The following is a 23,745-nucleotide window of genomic DNA, read 5'->3' as shown; positions in this document are numbered from 1 at the left end:
CAGCTCCAGATGCCCCCACTCTAAATGCACCGCTAATATTGCCTGTTCTCCAGTTACCCCTGCTCCAGGATCCCCACTATTACCCTGCCTCGGGTGACCCTAATATCCCTGCTTCAGTTATGACCTTCCGTTTGTGCCCTTTGCTCACGTTGCTCCTCTAGCGCCTTTGCTTGGGCTTTGTTAAAGGTTATGACCTGCAAAGGGGGTTGGACTTATGACTGAAAAACTCTGCACAGTGCGTCACATTCTCCAATATGGACACGTATGGTTTACATGGCGGTAGTGATGATATTCCGTATTTACAGGCATAACTGCTGCCATGTAAAGAGATAGTTGTGGTGGAGGATTTAAAGGGGTTGTCCAGGTTTTCAAGTTATCCTCTCCACACCACAGGGCATAACTATATGATTAGTGGGGTCCGATTCTGCGACCCCCACTGATCCCAGGAATGTGTCCTGTTCCCCCTCTTTGATGGTGTGACCACACATACGCCCTGCTGCTCCATTCATTCTCTTTGGGACCACTGGAAATAGCCAGCGCTGTACTCCGCCATCTCCAGTGACCCCATAGAGAATGGATGGAGAGGCAGGGCATATGCTCGACCTGCAACTCAATCAAGAAGGGGGATCAGTGGGGGCTCCAGCGTTCAGACCCCACGGATCACTTAGTTATCCCCGATCCTGTGGATAGAGGATTTCTGATTTAGTTTGACACATATTTTGGGCCAGATTTTAAATTTTTATTTTAAATGTATTTATTTTTTACACCCAAAGAAAACCTTTAAGGATAGGAAATGTGAAAAGGTCCAGCAGCTATGACACGACAGGTGATAAGTGTCTGATTGATGGGGGTCTGACTGCTGGGACCCCCATGATCAAGGGAACGTGGTCTTAAGACCCTTTTGTACATAGATTGGCGGTAATGTAATTGAATGTCTCAGGACCCCTTTTTTCATGATCAGTGGGTGTTCCAGCAGTCAGACCCCAGCAATCTGATATTTATCACCAATCCTGTAGATAGGCGATAGGTCATTATGGTAGGACAACCCTACCCCCGGTATTGCTTATTCATTCATTTTTCAATCTGTGCCCCCGTTTGTCCGCGGTGCCCCCCGGAATATTTGCCTCCTTGTATGCTAATGAGCCATTCGGCTCAACTGGGCGGGCCTTCAAAAGTTCTCCTGGGCGTGTCATTCTTCTTCCTGGCACGGAGCGCATCCAATCAGCGCGCTCCGCTCTTAGCCAGGGAGAAGACGCTCCAGTTCTCGTGAGATGGCGCCGGCTCCAGATGGATGAAATTGCTCCAGTTCTCGCGAACCTCACGAGAACTGGAGCGTCTTCTCCCTGGCTAAGAGCGGAACGCGCTGATTGGATGCGCTCCGTGCCAGGGAGAAGAATGACACGCCCAGGAGAACTTTTAAAGGCCCGCCCAGTTGAGCCGAATGGCTCATTAGCATACAAGGCGGCAAATATTGAATGAATGAATAAGCAATACCGGGGGCATGTAAGTAACGCTATGTCTTTAGTTTAACTTTCATTTTCAGGTGAAATGTCCTCTTTAAGAGTTGGTAAATTTCATGCCAGACATTTATGCTTAAAGGGGTTAAAGGGTTTGTCTAACTTCAGCAAATGGCATTTATCATGCAGTTAATACAAGGCACTTACTAATGTATTGTGATTGTCCATATTGCCTCCTTTCCATCACATTATACACAGCACGTATCCATGGTTATTACCACCGTGTAATCCAGCAGCGGTGGCCGTGCTTACACACTATAGGGAAAGGCTGGAAGTGCTCATAGGCCAACACCTTTACCTATAGTGTGCAGGCACGGCCACCGCTGCTGGATTACACAGTGGTAATAACCATGGATACGTGCTGTGTATAATGTGATGGAAAAGAGGCAATATGGACAATCACAATACATTAGTAAGTGCTTTGTATTAACTTTCTCTACATGATAAATGCCAATTGCTGATTTGAGACAACCTATGTGTGCTACACTTAATAGGGTTAGGCTTAAACGTGTTTCCTATGTGGGATTTGTGTGTGCTATATATGATCTATGTATTAGTGGTGCGTGTGCAGCATGTGACCCACGTATAAGTGTCTTGTGTGCCACATGTGTCCAGTGAGTGATTGGTGTGCGCTGCGTGTGTCTTGTTTCTGACTGACTTAAGTGCAGGATATCCCTATATGTGTAAATTCTGCCACATGTACAGTCCTGATCAAAAATTTAAGACCACTTGAAAACTGTCAAAAAATCATATTTTACATTGTTGGATCTTAACAAGGTTCCAAGTAGAGCTTCAACATGCAACAAGAAGAAATGGGAGTGAGACAAAACATTTTTTGAGCATTCAATAATTGAAAATAACGAATAAACTGAAACAGGCTGTTTTTCAGATGATCCAAATTTTAGGACCACATGCCTTTAAAAGGCCAAATCTGTGCAAAGATGTGGATTCATTGTCCACATAAGCAGGGTCTCTCACAGCGCGCCATCGCTGCTAAGGTGGGACGCAGTAAGACAGTCATTTGGAATTTCTTAAATGATCCTGAGGGTTATGGAACAAAAAAGTCAAGTGGAAGACCCCAAAAAATGTCATCAGCACTGAGCCGGAGGATCCAATTGGCTGTCCGTCAAGACACTGGACGATCCTCGACACAAATTAAGGCCCTTACTGGTGCGGACTTCAAAAACAAAAAACGTCTTCGCCAGGACCGGATGGCATACACCCCTGTATCCTAAGGGAATTAAGTAATGTCATAGCCAGACCCTTATTTCTGATATTTGCAGACTCTATACTGACAGGGAATGTCCCACAGGATTGGCGCATGGCAAATGTGGTGCCAATATTCAAAAAGGGTCCAAAAACAGAGCCTGGAAACTATAGGCCGGTAAGTTTAACATCTGTTGTGGGTAAACTGTTTGAAGGTTTTCTGAGAGATGCTATGTTAGAGCATCTTATCGGAAATAAGCAAATAACGCCATATCAGCATGGCTTCATGAGGGATCGGTCATGTCAAACTAATTTAATCCGTTTCTATGAGGAGGTAAGTTCTAGACTTAACAGCAGCGAATCAATGGATGTCATGTATCTGGACTTCTCCAAAGCATTTGACACTGTACCACATAAAAGGTTAGTATATAAAATGAGAATGCTCGGACTGGGAGAAAACATCTGTATGTGGGTAAGTAACTGGCTCAATGATAGAAAACAGAGGGTGGTTATTAATGGTACACACTCAGATTGGGTCACTGTCACTAGTGGGGTACCTCAGGGGTCAGTATTGGGCCCTATTCTCCTCAATATATTTATTAATGATCTTGTAGAAGGCTTGCATAGTAAAGTATCAATTTTGCAGATGACACTAAACTATGTAAAGTAATTAACACTGAAGAGGACAGTATACTGCTACAGAGGGATCTGGATAGACTGGAGGCTTGGGCAGATAAGTGGCAGATGGGGTTTAACACTGACAAATGTAAAGTTATGCACATGGGAAGGAATAATGCAAGTCACCCGTACATACTAAATGGTAAAACACTCGGTAACACTGACATGGAAAAGGATCTAGGAATTTTAATAAACAGCAAACTAAGCTGTAAAAACCAGTGTCAGGCAGCTGCTGCCAAGGCCAATAAGATAATGGGTTGCATCAAAAGGGGCATAGATGCCTGTGATAAGAACATAGTCCTACCACTTTACAAATCATTAGTCAGACCACACATGGAGTACTGTGTACAGTTCTGGACTCCTGTGAACAAGGCAGACATAGCAGAGCTGGAGAGGGTCCAGAGGAGGGCAACTAAAGTAATAACTGGAATGGGGCAACTACAGTACCCTGAAAGATTATCAAAATTAGGGTTATTCACTTTAGAAAAAAGACGACTGAGGGGAGATCTAATTACTATGTATAAATATATCAGGGGTCAGTACAGAGATCTCTCCCATCATCTATTTATTCCCAGGACGGTGACTGTGACGAGGGGACATCCTCTGCGTCTGGAGGAAAGAAGGTTTGTACACAAACATAGAAGAGGATTCTTTACGGTAAGAGCAGTGAGACTATGGAGCTCTCTGCCTGAGGAGGTGGTGATGGGGAGTACAATAAAGGAATTCAAGAGGGGCCTGGATGTATTTCTGGAGTGTAATAATATTACAGGCTATAGCTACTAGAGAGAGATCCAGGGATTTATTCTGATTGCCTGATTGGAGTCAGAGGGAATTTTTTATTCACCTAAAGTGAGGAAAATTGGCTTCTACCTCAGTTTTTTTTGCCTTCCTCTGGATCAACTTGCAGGATGACAGGCCGAACTGGATGGACAAATGGATGGACTATGTTACTATGTCTTCAAAGACCTCGTCTCCTTGAACGCCACAGAACTGCTCGTTTGGACTTTGCAAGAGAGCACCAAACATGGGACGATCAAAGGTGGAAGAGAGTTTTATTCTCAATTTTTTTTTACCTTGATGGTCCTGATGGTTTCCAACGTTACTGGCATGACAAGCAGATCCAACCTGAGATGTTTTCTACGCGCCACAGTGGAGGCGGCGCCATAATGGTCTGGGGTGCTTTTTCCGTCAGTGGAACAATGGAGCTTCAGGAAGTGCAGGGGCGTCAAACGGCCGCTGGCTATGTCCAGATGTTGCAGAGAGCATTCCTCATCTCTGAGGGCCCTCGTCTGTGTGGTAACGCCTGGGTTTTTCAACAGGACAACGCTACAGTACACAATGCCCGCAGGACAAGGGACTTCTTCCAGGAGAATAACATCACTCTTTTGGCCCATCCTGCGTGTTCCCCTGATCTATATCCAATTGAGAACCTTTGGGGATGGATGGCAAGGGAAGTTTACAAAAATGGATAACAGTTCCAGACAGTAGATGGCCTTCGTGCGGCCGTCTTCACCACTTGGAGAATGTTCCCACTCACCTCATGGAAACGCTTGCATCAAGCATGCCGAAACAATAACGGCGGAGCTACTCATTACTGAGTTCATGTTTGGAAGTTGGATTTCTGTTTTGGGGGGTTTAGTTTTTTTTTTGGGATGTGGTCCTAAACTTTTGATCAGCTGAAAAACAGCCTGTTTCAGTTTATTCGTTGTTTTCATTAAATTGAATGCTCCAAAAATGTTTTGTCTCTTTCCCATTTCTTCTTGTTGCATGTTGAAGCTCTACTTGGAACCTTGTTAAGATCCAGCCATGCTAAATAGGATTTTTTGCCATTTTTCAAGTGGTCTTAAACTTTTGATCAGGACTGTATGTTTGTGCATGTTGTCCATCATACTTCATCTGTAATATTTCTGTTATCACTGTAAGGGCTCATGAACACGATCGTTGGATGTTTTGCAGTCCGCAAATTGTGGATCCGCGAAACATGGATACGGGGTGTTTGCATTCCACATTATGCGGAACAGAACAGCCTCTAATAGAACCGTCCGATCCTTGCCTGTAATGCCGACAATAATAGGACATGTTCTATCATTGTGCAGAACGGCCATGCGGACATACAGATACGGAATGCACACTTCTTTTTTTTTGTGGCCCCATTGAAGTGAGGAGAACAGTACGGACATGGAAAAAAATAAGTTTGTGTGCAGGAGCCCTACGGTGGGCCCCCAGAATCAGTTACACTGGTGGGCCCTAAGTACCCCAGTCCGACACTGGTGGCTTCCTCTCACAGACACATTAGAAGAACGTTCATTTTTAAAGGGTTTCTATCACTTCGGTGTCACATATTTAGCTGTCAGACACTAGCGATCCGCTAGTGTCTGCTCTGCCCAACCATCCAAATATAATTGCTTTTGGGGCAGCCGTTTTGCTAAAAAAAGAACTTTTATTAATATGCTAATGAGCCTCTAGGTGCTATGGGGGCGTCATTAGCACCTAGAGGCTCCGTCTACCTTCAGAAACTGCCGCCGCCCAGCGCGTCCCTCCAGCCCGCCCATCTCCTCCTGAATGCGATCCTCCTTGTGAGCGCCTGTATTCGGCGCATGCGCAGTGAATGTCTGCCAGCTTCCCTGCTCAGACATCTCCACTGCGCCTGTTCCTCGGAGCACTATGGCGTCATCACGCAGGCGCAGTGGAGATGTCTGAGCAAGGAAGCGGTCAGACATTCACTGCGCATGCGCAGAAAACATACGCTCACAAGGAGGATCGCATTCAGGAGGAGATGGGCGGGCTGGAGGGACGCGCTGGGCGGCGGCAGTTTCTGAAGGTAGACGGAGCCTCTAGGTGCTAATGACGCCCCCATAGCACCTAGAGGCTCATTAGCATATTAATAAAAGTTCTTTTTTTAGCAAAACGGCTGCCCCAAAAGCAATTATATTTGGATGGTTGGGCAGAGCAGACACTAGCGGATCGCTAGTGTCTGACAGCTAAATATGTGCAGCGAAGTGATAGAAACCCTTTAAACACCGTATGGGGAGATTCTGAAGGAGAGTCCAATCACTCAGGATCCTTATCTATCAGTCATAGCAGAGAGCAGCTACAAACAGCGCCTCTCTGTCTTTGGAGGATCCGACATGCTCATGCATTACAATGGCAGCCTATTGATTTTAATAGGAACTGTGTAATTCCTTTTTTTCCCTGTGGAGGTGCTGCAGGGAAACTGAACACTTGCTTCCAGATTGTGCCACAGCTGATCACTGGGGGAAGCAGGACACCACGTGATGAGCTTATTTTAACTGGACTTTTCTATAAAAAAAAAAAGGCAAGATCTGAAGCAGACATCTCCTTGTATTCAGAGGATTCTCCTAACTGGGTCTCTCTTTCCAGGGCCAGGCTTACCGTTGCATCATCATCTGCTTCTACTGAAGGGGGAGGTTTGTCACCAGCATGAATCTTAACATGGATTGTATAGCAGTATTTTTTAGACACTGTATGGCACTGTTATTAAATTAGGTCATGGAGCTGTTATTTGGTGACTTGGTTTTATTTGAGCATTATATGGCAGTATTATTGTAGCATTGCTATTTTGGAATGTCATTGTATGATGTAAGCAGCACTGTATCGCATTGTCAATCTGAACACCTAGATTTTTTTTTTTTTAGCAAATGACATAAAGTGTACGCCATATCATATGGGGCTTATATTTAGGGATGTACGGTTATAGGTACACTATAGGACCACTCAACATATGATATTAGGGACACCCATAAGGCCATCAGTCTTCCACTTGTCAAATTACACACCAGGGGGTCATGTCTCAAAGTTGGAGCAACCATTGCAAGTAGGAGCCAATCGGATTGTTCCTTTAATTTCCAATAGGGCATCGGACAAATGAAATCTAGAATCTGATTGGCTGCTATGAGCAACTGTTCTGCTTTCACCAGCGTTGGAAACAGTTGTCAGATTGTCAGACTTTTTGGATTAAATGAATTTGGCTAGGTCTACACGACGACATTTGTCGCGCGACAGATAGGGAACAACTACACTGCAACATTTGTCGCACGACATTTTGTTGCACCAATGTCGCGCAACAATTTTTATAATGGGAGTCTATGGTGTCGCACTGCAACATGCGACATGCTGCGACTGCGACGCGACAGTCGTAGAAAAATCCATCTCGGATGGATTTTCCGCGGCTGTTGCGTCGCAGTCGCAGCATGTCGCATGTTGCGACACCATAGGCTGCCTTTATAAAAAATTATCGCGCGACATTGGTGCAACAAAATGTGGCGCGACAAATGCCGTCGTGTAGACCTAGCCTTTCACTCTAAATTTCTAAATTACCTGAAATTACCTGTTCCCGAATGCCCATGTCATGCATGTAGCCACCTGGTGATTATGTGCCATATCAATGCTCATGTTCTACCTGCGCGCCCCCAGCAGATAAGCTCCATAGAGAACTCATCAGAGTCTTTCACTGCTGTTTACCGAATGCCTTGTAAATCCATAAATCACCTGTTTTGCTGAGACTTTACTGCTGCCGGTTTAATGCTGATTGGTTATGTCAGCAGCACCCTGCCGCCCATTCTATCACTGAGCAGATGGCATGTACTTAGTGCAAGGGACCTTTTTATCATTGCACACCCCCGCAGTCTCAGCATATGGTACACGGAAAACCTTGCGAGCAGACTCACTTGCTGCAAACATGTTATTGACAATATATAGATGGAAATCTACTGCCGGTAAGAAGCCTACTGCCGGATTCTGCACCCAGGAGGTGAACTCCGGCAAACAGAAGCTGCAGCGACCATCAACAGCAGGGATGTGGGTCATGTACATACATACTGGGGGCGTCATCCTGGGCTATAGGTTACATTTAATTAGTAATTAGAAATGTGTGTGTGGTCATATTGAAGCAAGACTAATCAGATTTACATAAGTGATTCACAGGAATTCACTATACATGTTAGAGCATTTTGTATGAATTTTTACTCTGCCAACTTTTTGGAAGTGACATCAGGGAGTTTCCGAGGAGTGAAGAATTATTGAAAGTGAATTACAAAGAGCAGATTGCAAATACTCAACCAGACTCCATATAGAAATACTGTACAGACCCCAGGCATGGCACCCCAACATACTAACTAAAGCCAGAGCCAATAAATACAGTCCACAGAATAGATGCCCCTAAATACAGAGACCAGACCTCACACCCCTAAATATAAACTAAAGCAAGAGGAAATAAATACAGACCACAGAACAGACCCTCTAAATACAGAACCCAGACCAGATTCACTATATAAATACAGACCCCAGACCTGATCACCCAAAATACAAACCCAGACCAGACCCCCTAATTACAGACCCTAGAACATATAACCTAAATACAGAACCCAGACCTGACACCCCTAAATACAAACTAAGGTCATACCCAATAAATACAGACCACAGAACAAACTCTCTAAATACAGACCCCAGACCTGACCCCTAAATGCAAACTAAGGCCAAACCAAAAAAATACAGACCCCGGAACAGACTCTCTAAATACAGAACCCAGACCTGACACCCCTAAATACAAACTAAGGCCAGACCCAATAAATACAGATCAAAGAACAGACCCCCTAAATGTAGACCCCAGACCTGACACCCCTAAATGCTAACTAAATCAAGACTAAATAAATACAGACCACAGAACAGACCCTCTAAATACAGACCCCAGACCTGACACCCCTAAATACAAACTAAATCAAGACTAAATAAATACAGACCACAGAACAGACTCTCTAAATACAGACCCCAGACCTGACACCCCTAAATACAAACTAAGGCCAGACCCAATAAACAGACCACAGAACAGACCCCCTAAATACACAACCCACAAATATACAAATACATAACCGCATGCCACCCTAAAGATAGACCCCAGACTAGACGCCTTATGCAAATGCAAATACAGATCACAGACCTGATCCCCTAAATACAAACTAAGGTCATACCCAATAAATACAGACCCCAGACCTGACACCCATAAATACAAACTAAGGCCAGACCCAAAAAATACAGACTACAGAACAGACCATCTAAATACAGACCCCAGACCTGACACCCCTAAATATAAACTAAGGCCAGACTCAATAAGTACAGACCACAGAACAGACCCTCTAAATACAGAACACAGACCAGACCACTTAATTACAGACCCTAGAACATACAGTATAACCTAAATACTGACCCCAGACCAGAATCCCTATACAAATAGAACCCCTCGCCACCCTAAATTTAGACCCCAGGCTAGACTACTTATGCAAATACAGACCACAGATCTGATTCCCCTAAATACAAACTAAGGCCATACCCAATAAATACAGACCACAGAACAGACCCCTAAATACAGACCCCAAACCAGACTGCCTGTATAAATACTGATTCCAGATCTGACCACTCTAAATACAAACTCAGGCCAGACCTCAGATCAGACTCCCTAAATACAGACACTAGAATAGATCAACTTAATACTGACCCCAGACCAGACTCCCTAAACAAATACACACCCCAGACTGAACTCCCTATACAAATACAGCCCCCCTAAATACTGACCCCAGATCATAAACCCTATACAAATACAGATCCCAGACTATACCCCCTCTTATGTCAAACACAGGACCTAAATACAGACTCCAAACCAGACCACCTAAATTCAGACCCCCCCAGACTAGACCCCCAAACATTCAAATCCCAGACAGCCTAATTACAGACCAGCCCCCCTAAAAATATAGACCCCAGATCAGACCTTTAAACACAAAGACCAGACCCATTAAACAAATACAGGCCTCCTACTTAGAAACCCCAGTTCAGATTCTCACATTTCTTGGCCCCTACATCCAGAATGAGGAAATGTGAGTATTTAAGACACAGTATTTGAATCTCCCCTTTTTCGGAAGCGACCTTCTGTCAAAGCGAGTACGTATAACATTCGGTAGGATATATGGCCCTGCAGCTCTCAGGTAAAGACATCTGCCATCCAGGTAGTGAACTACCATATGGGGGCGTGACTCTCTGGATGCCATTTTGAGTGGCTGTTTATGTTTTTTTAGCTGATACTCATAGAGCACCTATGATGAGCTAGTTTGAATCACTTCCTAACTTTGACCTTTAGGATGCATCATTTTTGGTTTGTATTCTAAGAGCATACATTTTTTAAATTTTTTGTCAATTTAGCAAATTTTCACAGCCACCATATTTGGGGTGCATACCCGTAACAGGTTGTTACAATTTTGGTTACATCAGTTTTGTAATTGTTCATTTTATTAATACATTTACACAATAAAACTATTTTTTACTTTGGATTTTTTTTCAATAATTTTTTTAGTCCCACTTGGGGACTTGAACTATTGTTTACTACCAATATTGAATACTTATTATGGCTGTCTGTAACGGGGAGCCGGCGACGTGCTTCCTTCTTGCAGTGCCGACGGCATCCCATCTGTGTTCAGGAGCGAGGACGTGGCCGGCGTCCTCGTCTCCATAGGGACCAGGGGGCGGGGAGGACCCAGCAGCGCACGCCTCCTCAGCGCGGGCCGGCTGTAACTACAAGAGCTTTGAGACATTCTCACAGCTCTGTTTCTCCACCCCTGTGATGATGTCACTACTAGAGCTTGGAGGAGTTCCCTCTGCCCTGTTTCTCCGCCCCTATGATGAGGTCTTTAATTTCTGTTTTCCTTCCTCCCTGCTGTCCCTCCTGTGTTTGATTTCGCTGCCTTTAAATCACTCCTCCTCCTTTGTAGAGGTGCAGATTATACTTTTCATTTGAGCTGTATCTCTCGCTTGAGTATCTTAACCTGTGTGATATCTTTTCACTGGATCTGTGTTCTGCTGAAGCAAGTACTTCGGATATTGTCTGCTGACTTTGGATCTGTTTTCACTGCAGCTGCAGCTCCTTCAGTCAAGTGTTCAGACATTGTGTGTTTCTGTTTCTTTGCTGACTGGATCCGAGGCGACCCCGGTTCCGTCCATATACTGAGCAGGGCACCGGTGGCCGTGCCCCTTCCACTATTGTAGGGGTTTCAGTGGTCATCAGCCTTAGGTACGCGGGCATGTCTCGATCCACCATCTGGATCTGGACATGTGCATAGCAGCTTAGGGAGAGCTTTTAGGATCTGACAGGGGTCACCCTTTATCCTCCCTAGTTTGGGTCCGGTCAGTTGCTTTTCACTGTGTAGGCTCTTGTTGCTCACTTACAGCCGTGACATTATAATCCGCCACACCGTCCTTTTTTGACATGGATCCGCTTTCTGACCTGGTTGACCGCATGCAGGGTCTTTCTTTGGAGGTAGCGGATCTCCGTCAATCTATGACTCAGCTTCAAGCATTGGGCTCTGCTCCGGCCCATGGAGTCTGTTGCGAGCCAAAGGTCTCACTTCCGGAAACGTTCTCCGGGGGCAGTGAGAATTTTGTTCGTTTCAGAGAGGCATGCAAACTCCATTTTTGCTTGTGTCCCCATTCCTCTGGTAATGAGGAACAGAGGGTGAGGATTGTCATCTCCCTGCTCAGGGGTAATGCTCAGACTTGGGCTTTTTCGTTGCCATCGGGGGATCCCTCCCTTCGATCCGTGGAAAGATTTTTTGTGGCCCTGGGGCAGATATATGATGACCCGGATCGTGTTGCTCTGGCCGAATCTAACTTACGTTTTTTATGCCAGAACAAACTGTCTGCGGAGCTTTATTGTTCTGAATTTCGGAGATGGGCAGCTGATTCAGGTTGGAATGATGCTGCACTCCGGAGTCAGTTCTCTCATGGTCTCTCAGAGAGATTGAAAGATGCGTTTGCTTTCCATGAGAGACCAACGTCCTTAGAGTCTGCCATGTCATTGGCGGTACGCCTTGACAGGCGTCTAAGAGAAAGAAACGAGACCTCTCTGTCCAGTCATTTTCAGTCTAGGGGCAGTGGTGCGGACTCATTCAGTGTGCAGGGGCCTCATCCTCTCTCGGTTCCCTCTGTGGAGGAGCCCATGCAGCTAGGTCGACTTGCCCCTGATAAAGAGGATTTAGTCCTCAGAGAATGGTGTGTTTTTGTTGTGGGGGCATAGGTCATTTGGCAAATGTTTGTCCGTCTAGGAAATTCTTGAACTGTACTAAGAGTTATAATAAGAGAAAAACCTCAAAAGGTAAATCATCAAACTCTGCTTCATCTGCTACTTTGGGCAAAGTTGATGTAGGAATTGATGCTTTTCCTCTGACCTGCAGTTCCCGTTTTCTCCTTTCTGCCAGGGTAGCGCTAGGGAGCAAAGTCATTTCTTGTGAAATTTTTGTCGATAGTGGAGCGGCCGTCAATCTTATTGATACTCAATTTGTAGCCATGCATGGTTTTCAGGTTTGCACATTAGAAAAGGATATACCTGTTTTTGCTATTGACTCTGCTCCACTCTCACAGAGATCCCTGAAGGGCATTGTTCACAATATCCGGTTAGCGGTAGGTGACACTCATGTGGAGGATATATCTTGTTTTGTCCTTAACGGATTGCCTTCTCCTCTAGTTTTGGGGTTACCCTGGCTCACTAGACATAACCCCACTATTGATTGGCAAGGAAGGCAAATAAATGAGTGGAGTGAGTTTTGTAGAGAGAATTGTCTCACAGCGATTTTTGCAGAGGTGTCTACTAAAACGGTGCCATCATTTCTCTCTGATTTCTCGGACGTGTTTTCCGAGAGCGGTGTTCAGGAGCTACCTCCTCACCGGGAGTTTGACTGTCCCATTAACCTCATTCCCGGCGCCAAGCTGCCAAAAGCACGCCTCTACAATCTCTCACAACCGGAAAGAATCGCAATGCGAACTTATATCTCTGAGAGTCTCGATAAGGGGCATATTCGTCCCTCAAAATCACCTGTTGCCGCTGTTTTTTTTTTTGTTAAAAAGAAAGATGGCTCTCTGAGACCTTGCCTAGATTTTAGGGAGCTGAACCGTATCACGATTCGCGATCCCTATCCCCTTCCTCTGATCCCGGACCTCTTCAACCAAATTGTTGGGGCCAAGGTTTTTTCCAAATTGGATTTGAGAGGCGCGTACAACCTGGTCAGGGTCAGAGAGGGGGATGAATGGAAAACGGCCTTTAATACCCCTAACGGGCATTTTGAGAATCTCGTTATGCCTTTCGGCCTGATGAATGCTCCGGCCGTCTTTCAGCATTTTGTTAACAGTATTTTCTACCATTTAATGGGGAAATTTGTATTGGTGTATCTTGATGATATTTAGATTTTTTCCCCTGATGTTCAGACCCATCAGGATCATCTTTTTCAGGTTCTGCGGATTCTGCGAGAGAATAAATTGTACGCCAAGCTGGAGAAATGTGTTTTTATGGTATCGGAGATTCAATTTCTGGGTTTTCTCCTCTCTGCTTCTGGTTTTCGCATGGATCCGGAGAAGGTCCGTGCTGTGCTGGAGTGGGAGCTTCCTGAGAATCAGAAGGCATTGATGCGCTTTCTGGGTTTTGCGAACTATTACAGAAAGTTCATTTTGAATTATTCCTCTGTTGTCAAACCCCTCACTGACATGACAAAAAAGGGGGCGGATTTTTCCTCTTGGTCGGAGGAGGCGCTTGCAGCTTTTTCTAAGATTAAAGAGAGTTTTGCGTCTGCTCCCGTCTTGGTGCATCCCGATGTTTCCTTACCTTTTATTGTTGAGGTGGATGCTTCCGAGGTGGGTGTGGGTGCGGTTTTGTCCCAGGGCCCTTCTCCTGCCAAGTGGCGACCCTGTGCCTTTTTCTCTAAAAAACTCTCCCCGGCAGAGAGAAACTATGATGTGGGAGATAGGGAGTTGTTGGCCATCAAGTTGGCTTTCGAGGAATGGCGCCATTGGTTGGAGGGGGCCAGGCACCCTATCACCGTTTTTACCGACCATAAGAATCTGGCGTACTTGGAGTCGGCCAGGCGTATGAATCCGAGACAGGCCAGATGGTCTCTGTTCTTCTCCAGATTCAATTTTGTCGTTACATTCCGCCCTGGGATCAAAAATGTGAAGGCTGATGCTCTCTCTCGCTGTTTTCCGGGAGGAGGAAACTCCTGAGGACCCGGGTCCCATTTTGGCGGAGGGGGTGGTTGTTTCTGCTCTGTATTCTGATTTGGAGGCCGAGGTCCAGGCTGCCCAGACTGAGGTACCTGCCCGTTGTCCTCCTGGGAAGTTGTTTGTGCCTCCTGAGTTACGTCACAAACTCTTCAAGGAGCATCATGATACTGTTCTTGCTGGTCACCCCGGGAGTAGAGCCACGGTAGATCTCATTGCTCGGAGATTTTGGTGGCCGGCTCTTCGTAAGTCGGTGGAGGGTTTTGTGGCTGCTTGTGAGACGTGCGCTCGCGCTAAGGTCCCTCGTTCACGGCCTTCAGGTCCCCTTCTCCCGTTACCCATACCTTCCCGTCCTTGGACACACCTCTCCATGGACTTTATCACGGATCTTCCTCGTTCCTCAGGGAAGTCGGTGATCCTGGTGGTGGTGGACCGTTTTAGCAAGATGGCTCATTTCGTACCCTTCCCTGGTTTACCCAGTGCTAAAACGTTGGCGCAAGCTTTTGTCGACCATATTGTTAAATTGCATGGCATTCCCTCGGATATTGTTTCCGATAGAGGCACGCAGTTTGTGTCCAGATTCTGGAAGGCTTTCTGTTCTCGCCTGGGGGTTCGGCTGTCCTTCTCTTCTGCTTTTCACCCGCAGTCGAATGGTCAGACTGAACGCGTCAACCAGAATCTGGAGACATATTTGCGCTGTTTTGTGGCAGAGAACCAGGAGGATTGGTGTTCATTTCTCCCTCTTGCTGAGTTTGCTCTGAACAACCGTCGTCAGGAATCTTCTGATAAGTCACCATTCTTTGGTGCATATGGGTTCCATCCGCAGTTTGGGACATTCTCGGGAGGGGCTCCCTCTGGTTTGCCTGAGGAGGAGAGATTTTCCTCGTCTTTGTCTACCATTTGGCAAAAGATTCAGAGTAATCTTAGAAAGATGAGTGAGAAATATAAGCGTGTGGCTGATAAGAGACGTGTGCCTGGTCCGGACCTGAATGTGGGTGATCTGGTGTGGTTGTCTACAAGAAATATTAAACTGAAGGTTCCCTCCTGGAAATTGGGTCCCAAGTTTATTGGGCCTTATAAAATCTTGTCAGTCGTCAATCCTGTTGCCTTCCGTCTTGATCTTCCACGGGTTTGGAAGATACATAATGTATTTCACAGGGCTCTTTTAAAACCATATGTCCAGCCCACGGTACCCTCCTCTTTGCCTCCTCCTCCGATTTTGGTTGATGGCAATCTGGAGTTTGAGGTTTCCAGAATTGTGGACTCTCGCATTGTCCGCGGTTCTCTTCAGTACCTCGTTCATTGGAAGGGTTATGGTCCTGAGGAGAGGATGTGGGTTCCGGTGTCGGACATTAAAGCCACTCGCCTCATCAGGGCATTTCATAGGGCTCATCCTGAGAAGGTGGGTCCTGGGTGTCCGGAGTCCACCCGTAGAGGGGGGGGGTACTGTCACTACCAGAGCTTTGAGACGTTCTCACAGCTCTGTTTCTCCACCCCTGTGATGATGTCACTACTAGAGCTTGGAGGAGTTCCCTCTGCCCTGTTTCTCCGCCCCTGTGATGAGGTCTTTACTTTCTGTTTCCTTCCTCCCAGCTGTCCCTCCTGTGTTTGATTTCGCTGCCTTTAAATCACCCCTCCTCCTTTGTAGAGGTGCGGATTATACTTTTCATTTGAGCTGTATCTCTCGCTTGAGTATCTTCACCTGTGTGATATCTTTTCACTGGATCTGTGTTCTGCTGAAGCAAGTACTTCGGATATTGTCTGCTGACTTTGGATCTGTTTTCACTGCAGCTGCAGCTCCTTCAGTTAAGTGTTCAGACATTGTGTGTTTCTGTTTCTTTGCTGACTGGATCCGAGGCGACCCCGGTTCCGTCCATATACTGAGCAGGGCACCGGTGGCCGTGCCCCTTCCACTATTGTAGGGGTTTCAGTGGTCATCAGCCTTAGGTACGCGGGCATGTCTCAATCCACCATCTGGATCTGGACATGTGCATAGCAGCTTAGGGAGAGCTTTTAGGGTCTGACAGGGGTCACCCTTTATCCTCCCTAGTTTGGGTCCGGTCAGTTGCTATTCACTGTGTAGGCTCTTGTTGCTCACTTACAGCCGTGACACCGGCGTTCCCCAAGACTACAAGCAGCAGGGGAGCCGATAAATCTGTGCTCGGCTATGTTGGGCTGTGTAATGTGAGTCACGTGACGCTGGCCACAGGTTGCCTGTGATTGGTCTAGTTACCCTCACCAGCCTTATTTATATATTCAGACCTTGACTGTTTTGACCTCAGCTTTGTTTGTGACCTCGATCTCGCTACCTCCATTTGTATTTGACGTGACCTCTTGGCTTCCGACCTCTGCTTTGTTTGTGACCTTGCTATTGTGTTTTTCCCTGTGTACTGCGTGACCTCCTGGTTTTTGACTTTCGCTTCCCTGACTCTGTTCTCGGTTTTCCTTTGATTTTAGGCCCCTGCACGTATTTTAGCTAGGGACCACCGCCAAGTTGTACGCCGTCAGATAGGACGGGTCGTGCAAGTAGGCAGAGACAGAGGTGTGGGCGGAGTCCAGGGCTGCACTCTTCCCTTCCCTCTGTGACACCTGTCAGTGTAACATATTATTATGGTCTAATAAGTATATAGTCATGTCAAACTCTTCTTTATTATGCCCCTGGCTGCCACGGGAAACACATCGGCATCCCATTGCAGGGGGTTATTGGTGGGCTGACAGAGGTAGTCCACTCCGTCAAGGGATTAGGCAGCCGGGATCATAGCTGTCTCCCATTCCAGCACTCCTGTGTGCTAGCCATGCCCACGCCGTACACATACACCATGCTGTTGGAGGTACTTCCAGCCTGTCTCTTTAAGGGGAAGGGGTTAAAGGAAATCCCAATGAACTGGTATCTATGTGACCTTTTCCCTTATTACAGTCCTCTCCTAAGCATGGTCCATCAAAGTTTTTTCCTGTAAAACATTTTTAAAAGGAACGTATCACCTAATTATTAAACATAGCAAATAAAATAATCTATATAATATATTCATATCTAATATATAGCTGAGTGTATGTGTGTATGTCCGCTAAAGGAATCCGCACCGTCGCATTTACAATCACAAAATTTGGCACACAGGTACATCAGGTGTCCGGGAAGGTTTTAGACCGGGTCTCAGCTCTCTAGCACATACCGTTCCTGAGATATTCCCCAAAAATGCATCAGCCAATAGAAGCTCGCAGGCCCTTAGTCTCCACATACACACAGTTTTACACCAGGTTTCCATAACAACCCAGTTATTTTTCTTCATTGCTGTAGGTCAGCTTTAAAGGGGCAGGGCGCTGTGGATGACACTGTTAAGGGAGCGGAGTGCTGTGGAGGTCACAGTTCAGGGGGCAGGTAGGGTGGCATTCAGACTTAAAAACCCCGTCCCCAGGTCTCGCTAAGCCACGCCTCTCCCCCCCCCCCCACTCCGCAGCTGACGGGGATTAAAAAAAATTAAGGCAAAAATCAACTTCTGTCAGCTGCATCGGTGGGAGGGAGGGTGACTTTCTCCCTGCAGCTCATGCTCAGACAGAACAGTGCTGCTGTCTGAGAGTGAGCTGTTCAAGCCGGACTGTCTGGCCACCCTTGGGGCAGGCTGCTGTGGAGGTCATAGTTAAGGGGACGGTCACCTTTGGAGGTCACTGTTAAGGGGGCGAGTTATTGTGAAATCACTGGTAGCGAGACGGGGTACTGTGGAGGTCACTAATAAAGGGGCGGCCCCTGTAGAGGTCACTGTTAAAGGGGTACTGTAAATGTCACTTATAGTGGGTACTGTCGATATATTTTAACGACACATGCAAACATTAAATGAAATAGATGAAATATACCCGTGTGGGACCTTCTAGTAGTAAATACCCGGGACCTTCTAGTAGTAAATTAAATATAATGTAGAATATTCCTTTTTACAATCAGATTTTTATTTTTAATCTTTATGATACAGATGATACAGTGCCTTTTATTGTGATCCTGCCCTTTGATGATAATGAGATGACTGAAGACCTGGCCCCCAGTATACACGCCACAAGCTGAAAAATAATCTCTACCAAACGCTTGTTTTCTGGGAATCTCCATTTATATAGACATGAGTGTAACTGTTATCAGTGCCCCTTCTGTCCGCTCTCTAAGCTCCCCAATACTTACAGTATATGATTGGCGTGATGCTGTCACTCTCCAGTTCACTGATGTAATTTGAAGCCAGGCAACTGTAATTCCCGATATCATTCTTCATCACTGGCGCAATGGTGAAGGTGGAGTTGTCCCGGGAGAAGCTGTAGGTGGCGCTCTTCTCCAGGGGGCTTCCATCTTTTAGCCATTGATATCTTACTCGGGTCCCTGTTATCGCATGACATTTAAAGGTGAGGTTCCCCACATACTCCACCGCTCCGTACGATGGTTCGCTGTCAATAATCGGTTCTGAAACTGGAACTAAAAGGAGAAGGAAACTGAATTTATATATAGATAAAATATATGTGATGTTTTTCATATTTTTATTTTATTATTTTAGTAAATGTTCCAAAGCTCATCCTCCAAGTAACAATATTATTATTGCAGACAATGATATTATTTTGCTACATGTTTTATTGTCTTTACAGCTTCTAGAACTAAACCATTGTTCTTTTGGAAACCAATGTGCAGACTGGGTGAGCAGGGCTATTTGAGGATGCATATAACTAGGTAGAATGAAGTGCACTGGATCCTCAGGCACTCCAGCTGTGGCAAAACTACAACTCCCAGCATGCTCCATTCATTTCTATAGAGTTCTGAGAACAGCCAAGCAAGTGTGCATCTTGGGAGTTGTAGTTTTACCACAGCTCGAGTGCCGGAGGTTAGCCATCAGCCTAGACCACCAGGGATCCATCAGCCTTACATTAACATCTTCACTAACTTAGAGTTTAATATATATATCAGACCTCAGATGAGACCCCAATCAGACCACCAGTGATACTCAAACATCAGATCAGACCCCCAGTGTGTCTCAGACCTCAGATCAGACCCCAGTGTGTCTCAGACCTCAGATCAGACCCCCAGTGTGTCTCAGACCTCAGATCAGACCCCAGTGTGTCTCAGACCTCAGATCAGACCCCAGTGTGTCTCGGACCTCAGATCAGACCCCCAGTGTGTCTCAGACCTCAGATCAGACCCCCAGTGTGTCTCAGACCTCAGATCAGACCCCCAGTGTGTCTCAGACCTCGGATCAGACCCCCAGTGTGTCTCAGACCTCAGATCAGACCCCCAGTGTGTCTCAGACCTCAGATCAGACCCCCAGTGTGTCTCAGACCTCAGATCAGACCCCCAGTGTGTCTCAGACCTCAGATCAGACCCCCAGTGTGTCTCAAACCTCCGATCAGACCCCCAGTGTGTCTCAGACCTCAGATCAGACCCCCAGTGTGTCTTAGACCTCAGATCAGACCCCAGTGTGTCTTAGACCTCAGATCAGACCCCAGTGTGTCTCAGACCTCAGATCAGACCCCAGTGTGTCTCAGACCTCAGACCAGACCCCAGTGTGTCTCAGACCTCAGATCAGACCCCCAGTGTGTCTCAGACCTCAGATCAGATGCGCAGTGTGTCTCAGACCTCAGATCAGACCCCCAGTGTGTCTCAGACCTCAGATAAGACCCCCAGTGTGTCTCAAACCTCAGATCAGACCCCCAGTGTGTCTCAGACCTCAGATCAGACCCGTGTGTCTCAGACCTCAGATCAGACCCCCAGTGTGTCTCAGACCTCAGATCAGACCCCCAGTGTGTCTCAAACCTCCGATCAGACCCCCAGTGTGTCTCTGACCTCAGATCAGACCCCCAGTGTGTCTCAGACCTCAGATAAGACCCCCAGTGTGTCTCAAACCTCAGATCAGACCCCCAGTGTGTCTCAGACCTCAGATCAGACCCGTGTGTCTCAGACCTCAGATCAGACCCCCAGTGTGTCTCAGACCTCAGATCAGACCCCCAGTGTGTCTCAAACCTCCGATCAGACCCCCAGTGTGTCTCTGACCTCAGATCAGACCCCCAGTGTGTCTCAGACCTCAGATAAGACCCCCAGTGTGTCTCAAACCTCAGATCAGACCCCCAGTGTGTCTCAGACCTCAGATCAGACCCGTGTGTCTCAGACCTCAGATCAGACCCCCAGTGTGTCTCAGACCTCAGATCAGACCCCCAGTGTGTCTCAAACCTCCGATCAGACCCCCAGTGTGTCTCTGACCTCAGATCAGACCCCCAGTGTGTCTCAAACCTCAGATCAGACCCCCAGTGTGTCTCAGACCTCAGATCAGACCCCAGTGTGTCTCAGACCTCAGATCAGACCTCAGTGTGTCTCAGACCTCAGTGTGTCTCAGATTAAGGCCTCATGCACACGACCGCTGTGTGCATCCGTGGCCGTTGTGCCGTTTTCCGTTTTTTTTCGCGGACCCATTGACTTTCAATGGGTCCGAGGATAAAATCGGAAAATGCACCGTTTTGCAGCCGAGACCGTGATCCGTGTTTCCTGTCTGTCAAAAAAATATGACCTGTCCTATTTTTTTGACGGACAACGGTTCACGGACCCATTCAAGTCAATGGGTCCGTGAAAGAACACGGATGCACACAAGATTGGCATCCGTGTCCGTGATCCGTGGCCGTAGGTTACTTTCATACAGACGGATCCGAAGATCCGTCTGCATAAAAGCTTTTTCAGAGGTGAGTTTTCACTTCGTGAAAACTCAGATCCGACAGTATATTCTAACACAGAGGCGTTCCCATGGTGAAGGGGACGCTTTAGGTTAGAATATACTGAAAAACTGTGTACATGACTGCCCCCTGCTGCCTGGCAGGTGCTGCCAGGCAGCAGGGGGCAGACCCCCCCTCCTGTAGTTAACTCATTGGTGTCCAGTGGGCCCCCCTCCCTCCCCTGTAGTTAACTCATTGGTGTCCAGTGGGCCCCCCCTCCGTCCCCTGTAGTTAGCTCATTGGTGTCCAGTGGGCCCCCCTCCCTCCCTTGTAGTTAACTCATTGGTGTCCAGTGGGCCCCCCCTCCCTCCGCTGTAGATAACGCGTTGGTGGCCAGTGGGCCCTCTCCCCTCCCTCCCCCTCCTAATTAAAATCGCCCCCCCTATCATTGGTGGCAGTGGAGAGTACCGATCGGAGTCCCAGTGTAATCGCTGGGGCTCCAATCGGTAACCATGGCAACCGGGACGCTACTGCAGTCCCGGTTGCCATGGTTACTTAGCAATTTGTAGAAGCTTCATACTTACCTGCGAGCAGCGATGTCTGTGACCGGCCGGGAGCTCCTCCTACTGGTAAGTGACAGGTCTGTGCTATAGGCAATGCGCCGCACAGACCTTTCACTTACCAGTAGGAGGAGCTCCCGGCCGGTCACAGACATCGCAGCTCGCAGGTAAGTATGAAGCTTCTACAAATTGCTAAGCAACTATGGCAACCGGGACTGCAGTAGCGTCCCGTTGCCATGGTTACCGATCGGAGCCCCAGCGATTACACTGGGACTCCGATCGGTACTCTCCACTGCCACCAATGATAGGGGGGGCGAAATTAATTAGAAGGGGGAGAGGGCCCACTGGCCACCAACGAGTTAACTACAGCGGAGGGAGGGGGGGCCCACTGGACACCAATGAGTTAACTACAGGAGAGGGAGGGGGGGCCCACTGGACACCAATGAGTTAACTACAGGGGAGGGAGGGGGGGCCCACTGGACACCAATGAGTTAACTACAGGGGAGGGAGGGGGGCCCACTGGACACCAATGAGTTAACTACAGGGGAGGGAGGGGGGCCCACTGGACACCAATGAGTTAACTACAGGGGAGGGAGGGGGGGCGGCCGCACTGGACACCAATGAGTTAACTACAGGGGAGGCGGCCGCACTGGCCACCAATGAGTTAAAAACAGGGGGAGGGGTCTGCCCCCCGCTGCCTGGCAGCACCTGCCAGGCAGCAGGGGGCAGTCATGTACACAGTTTTTCAGTATATTCTAACCTGAAGCGTCCCCATCACCATGGGAACGCCTCTGTGTTATAATATACTGTCGGATCTGAGTTTCACGATGTAGCTCATATCCGACAGTATATTCTAACATAGAGGCGTTCCCATGGTGATGGGGACGCTTCAAGTTAAAATATTCCATCGGATTGGAGAAAACTCCAATCCGATGGTATAAAAGAACTCCAGACTTTACATTGAAAGTCAATGGGGACGGATCCGTTTGAAATGGCATCATATTGTGTCAACGTCAAACGGATCCGTCCCCATTGACTTGCATTGTAATTCAGGACGGATCCGTTTTTTTCATGTCCGTGGATCCTCCAAAAATCAAGGAAGACCCACGGACGAAAAAACGGTCACGGATCACGGACCTACGGACCCCGTTTTTGCGGACCGTGAAAAAAAACAGTCGTGTGCATGAGGCCTAATAGGGTCCGAATGTTAATAATTGTGTGGTTCTATTTTGCTAGCCTTAGCGTTAACAGCACTCAGGTCCCTAATTGCTCTGCTCACTAGCGGCAAAGGCTTAGAGCAGGGACCAGCAACCTTTGGCACTCCCAGCTGCTGTGAAACTACAACTCCCAGCATGCAAACATGCTCTGATGTTCTTCTAACTCCAGTAGAAGTGAATGAAGCATTCTGGGAGTTGTAGTCTCTGAACAGCTGGACCGAGGGAGGTTGCTGATCCCTGGCTTAGAGGGACTTCGGTGTCAGTAGCATCTTTGAAGGTGTTTAAAGGGTCTGGGCAAATATATAAATTATATATTCCAAATATATAATAATTTATACACAATAAATATATATATATATTTATATAGAGAGAGAGAGAGCAGTTGCACCTGGGCCCTAGTGCCTGTGGCAGGGGTGCACCAGCAATGAGGTCAGGTGAGGCAATCACATCAGGCAGCACCAGGTAGGTGCAAGAGGGGGGCAACGGAAGGGCCATGGGCAATGAGCGCTTTAATTGTGGCAAAGGGGTTAGGTTAAGAAATTGGCAGCAGAAAGGCTAGGTGCACCCGTGGCTGGAGGTCACCAAAGCCTCTACCAAAAGAAGACATCAGTATCATATTTGCAAATGCTAGGCAGGGCCCTGTTCCAGAACTAGCATAGGAGCCCAGGAACTTCATGTTACACCACTGAGTTTGGGGATGAACAGTTTACAGAGATACTTCTATCATAAACAAAAAAAAAAATTTCCACAGAAAACAATTTTTTGTTTTTCTTTTCAATTTTGGCAGTATTACACCATGGAAAATTAAATACAAAATAGTGTCCTTCTGTAGTAGTTAACACCAAGAAATAAGACTCCTAT

At 47.0% G+C, this 23,745-nt stretch overlaps 1 protein-coding gene across 1 annotated transcript in view; it reads right to left on the bottom strand.

Moving 5' to 3' along the window:
- HEPACAM2 (HEPACAM family member 2) overlaps positions 1-23,745 on the bottom strand; it is a 121,247-nt gene that overhangs the window by 49,556 nt on the left and 47,946 nt on the right. The window contains exon 3 of the mRNA XM_044293993.1: positions 18,610-18,894. Coding sequence (XP_044149928.1) covers positions 18,610-18,894 — 285 coding nt within the window. The remainder of the gene's footprint in view (positions 1-18,609; positions 18,895-23,745) is intronic.

This window comes from Bufo gargarizans, chromosome 5, assembly GCF_014858855.1.
Source record: "Bufo gargarizans isolate SCDJY-AF-19 chromosome 5, ASM1485885v1, whole genome shotgun sequence".
Classification (NCBI taxonomy): domain Eukaryota; kingdom Metazoa; phylum Chordata; class Amphibia; order Anura; family Bufonidae; genus Bufo; species Bufo gargarizans.
The sequence above is the reverse complement of the archived record's forward strand: the minus strand, read 5'-3'. Positions and strand labels throughout refer to the sequence as shown.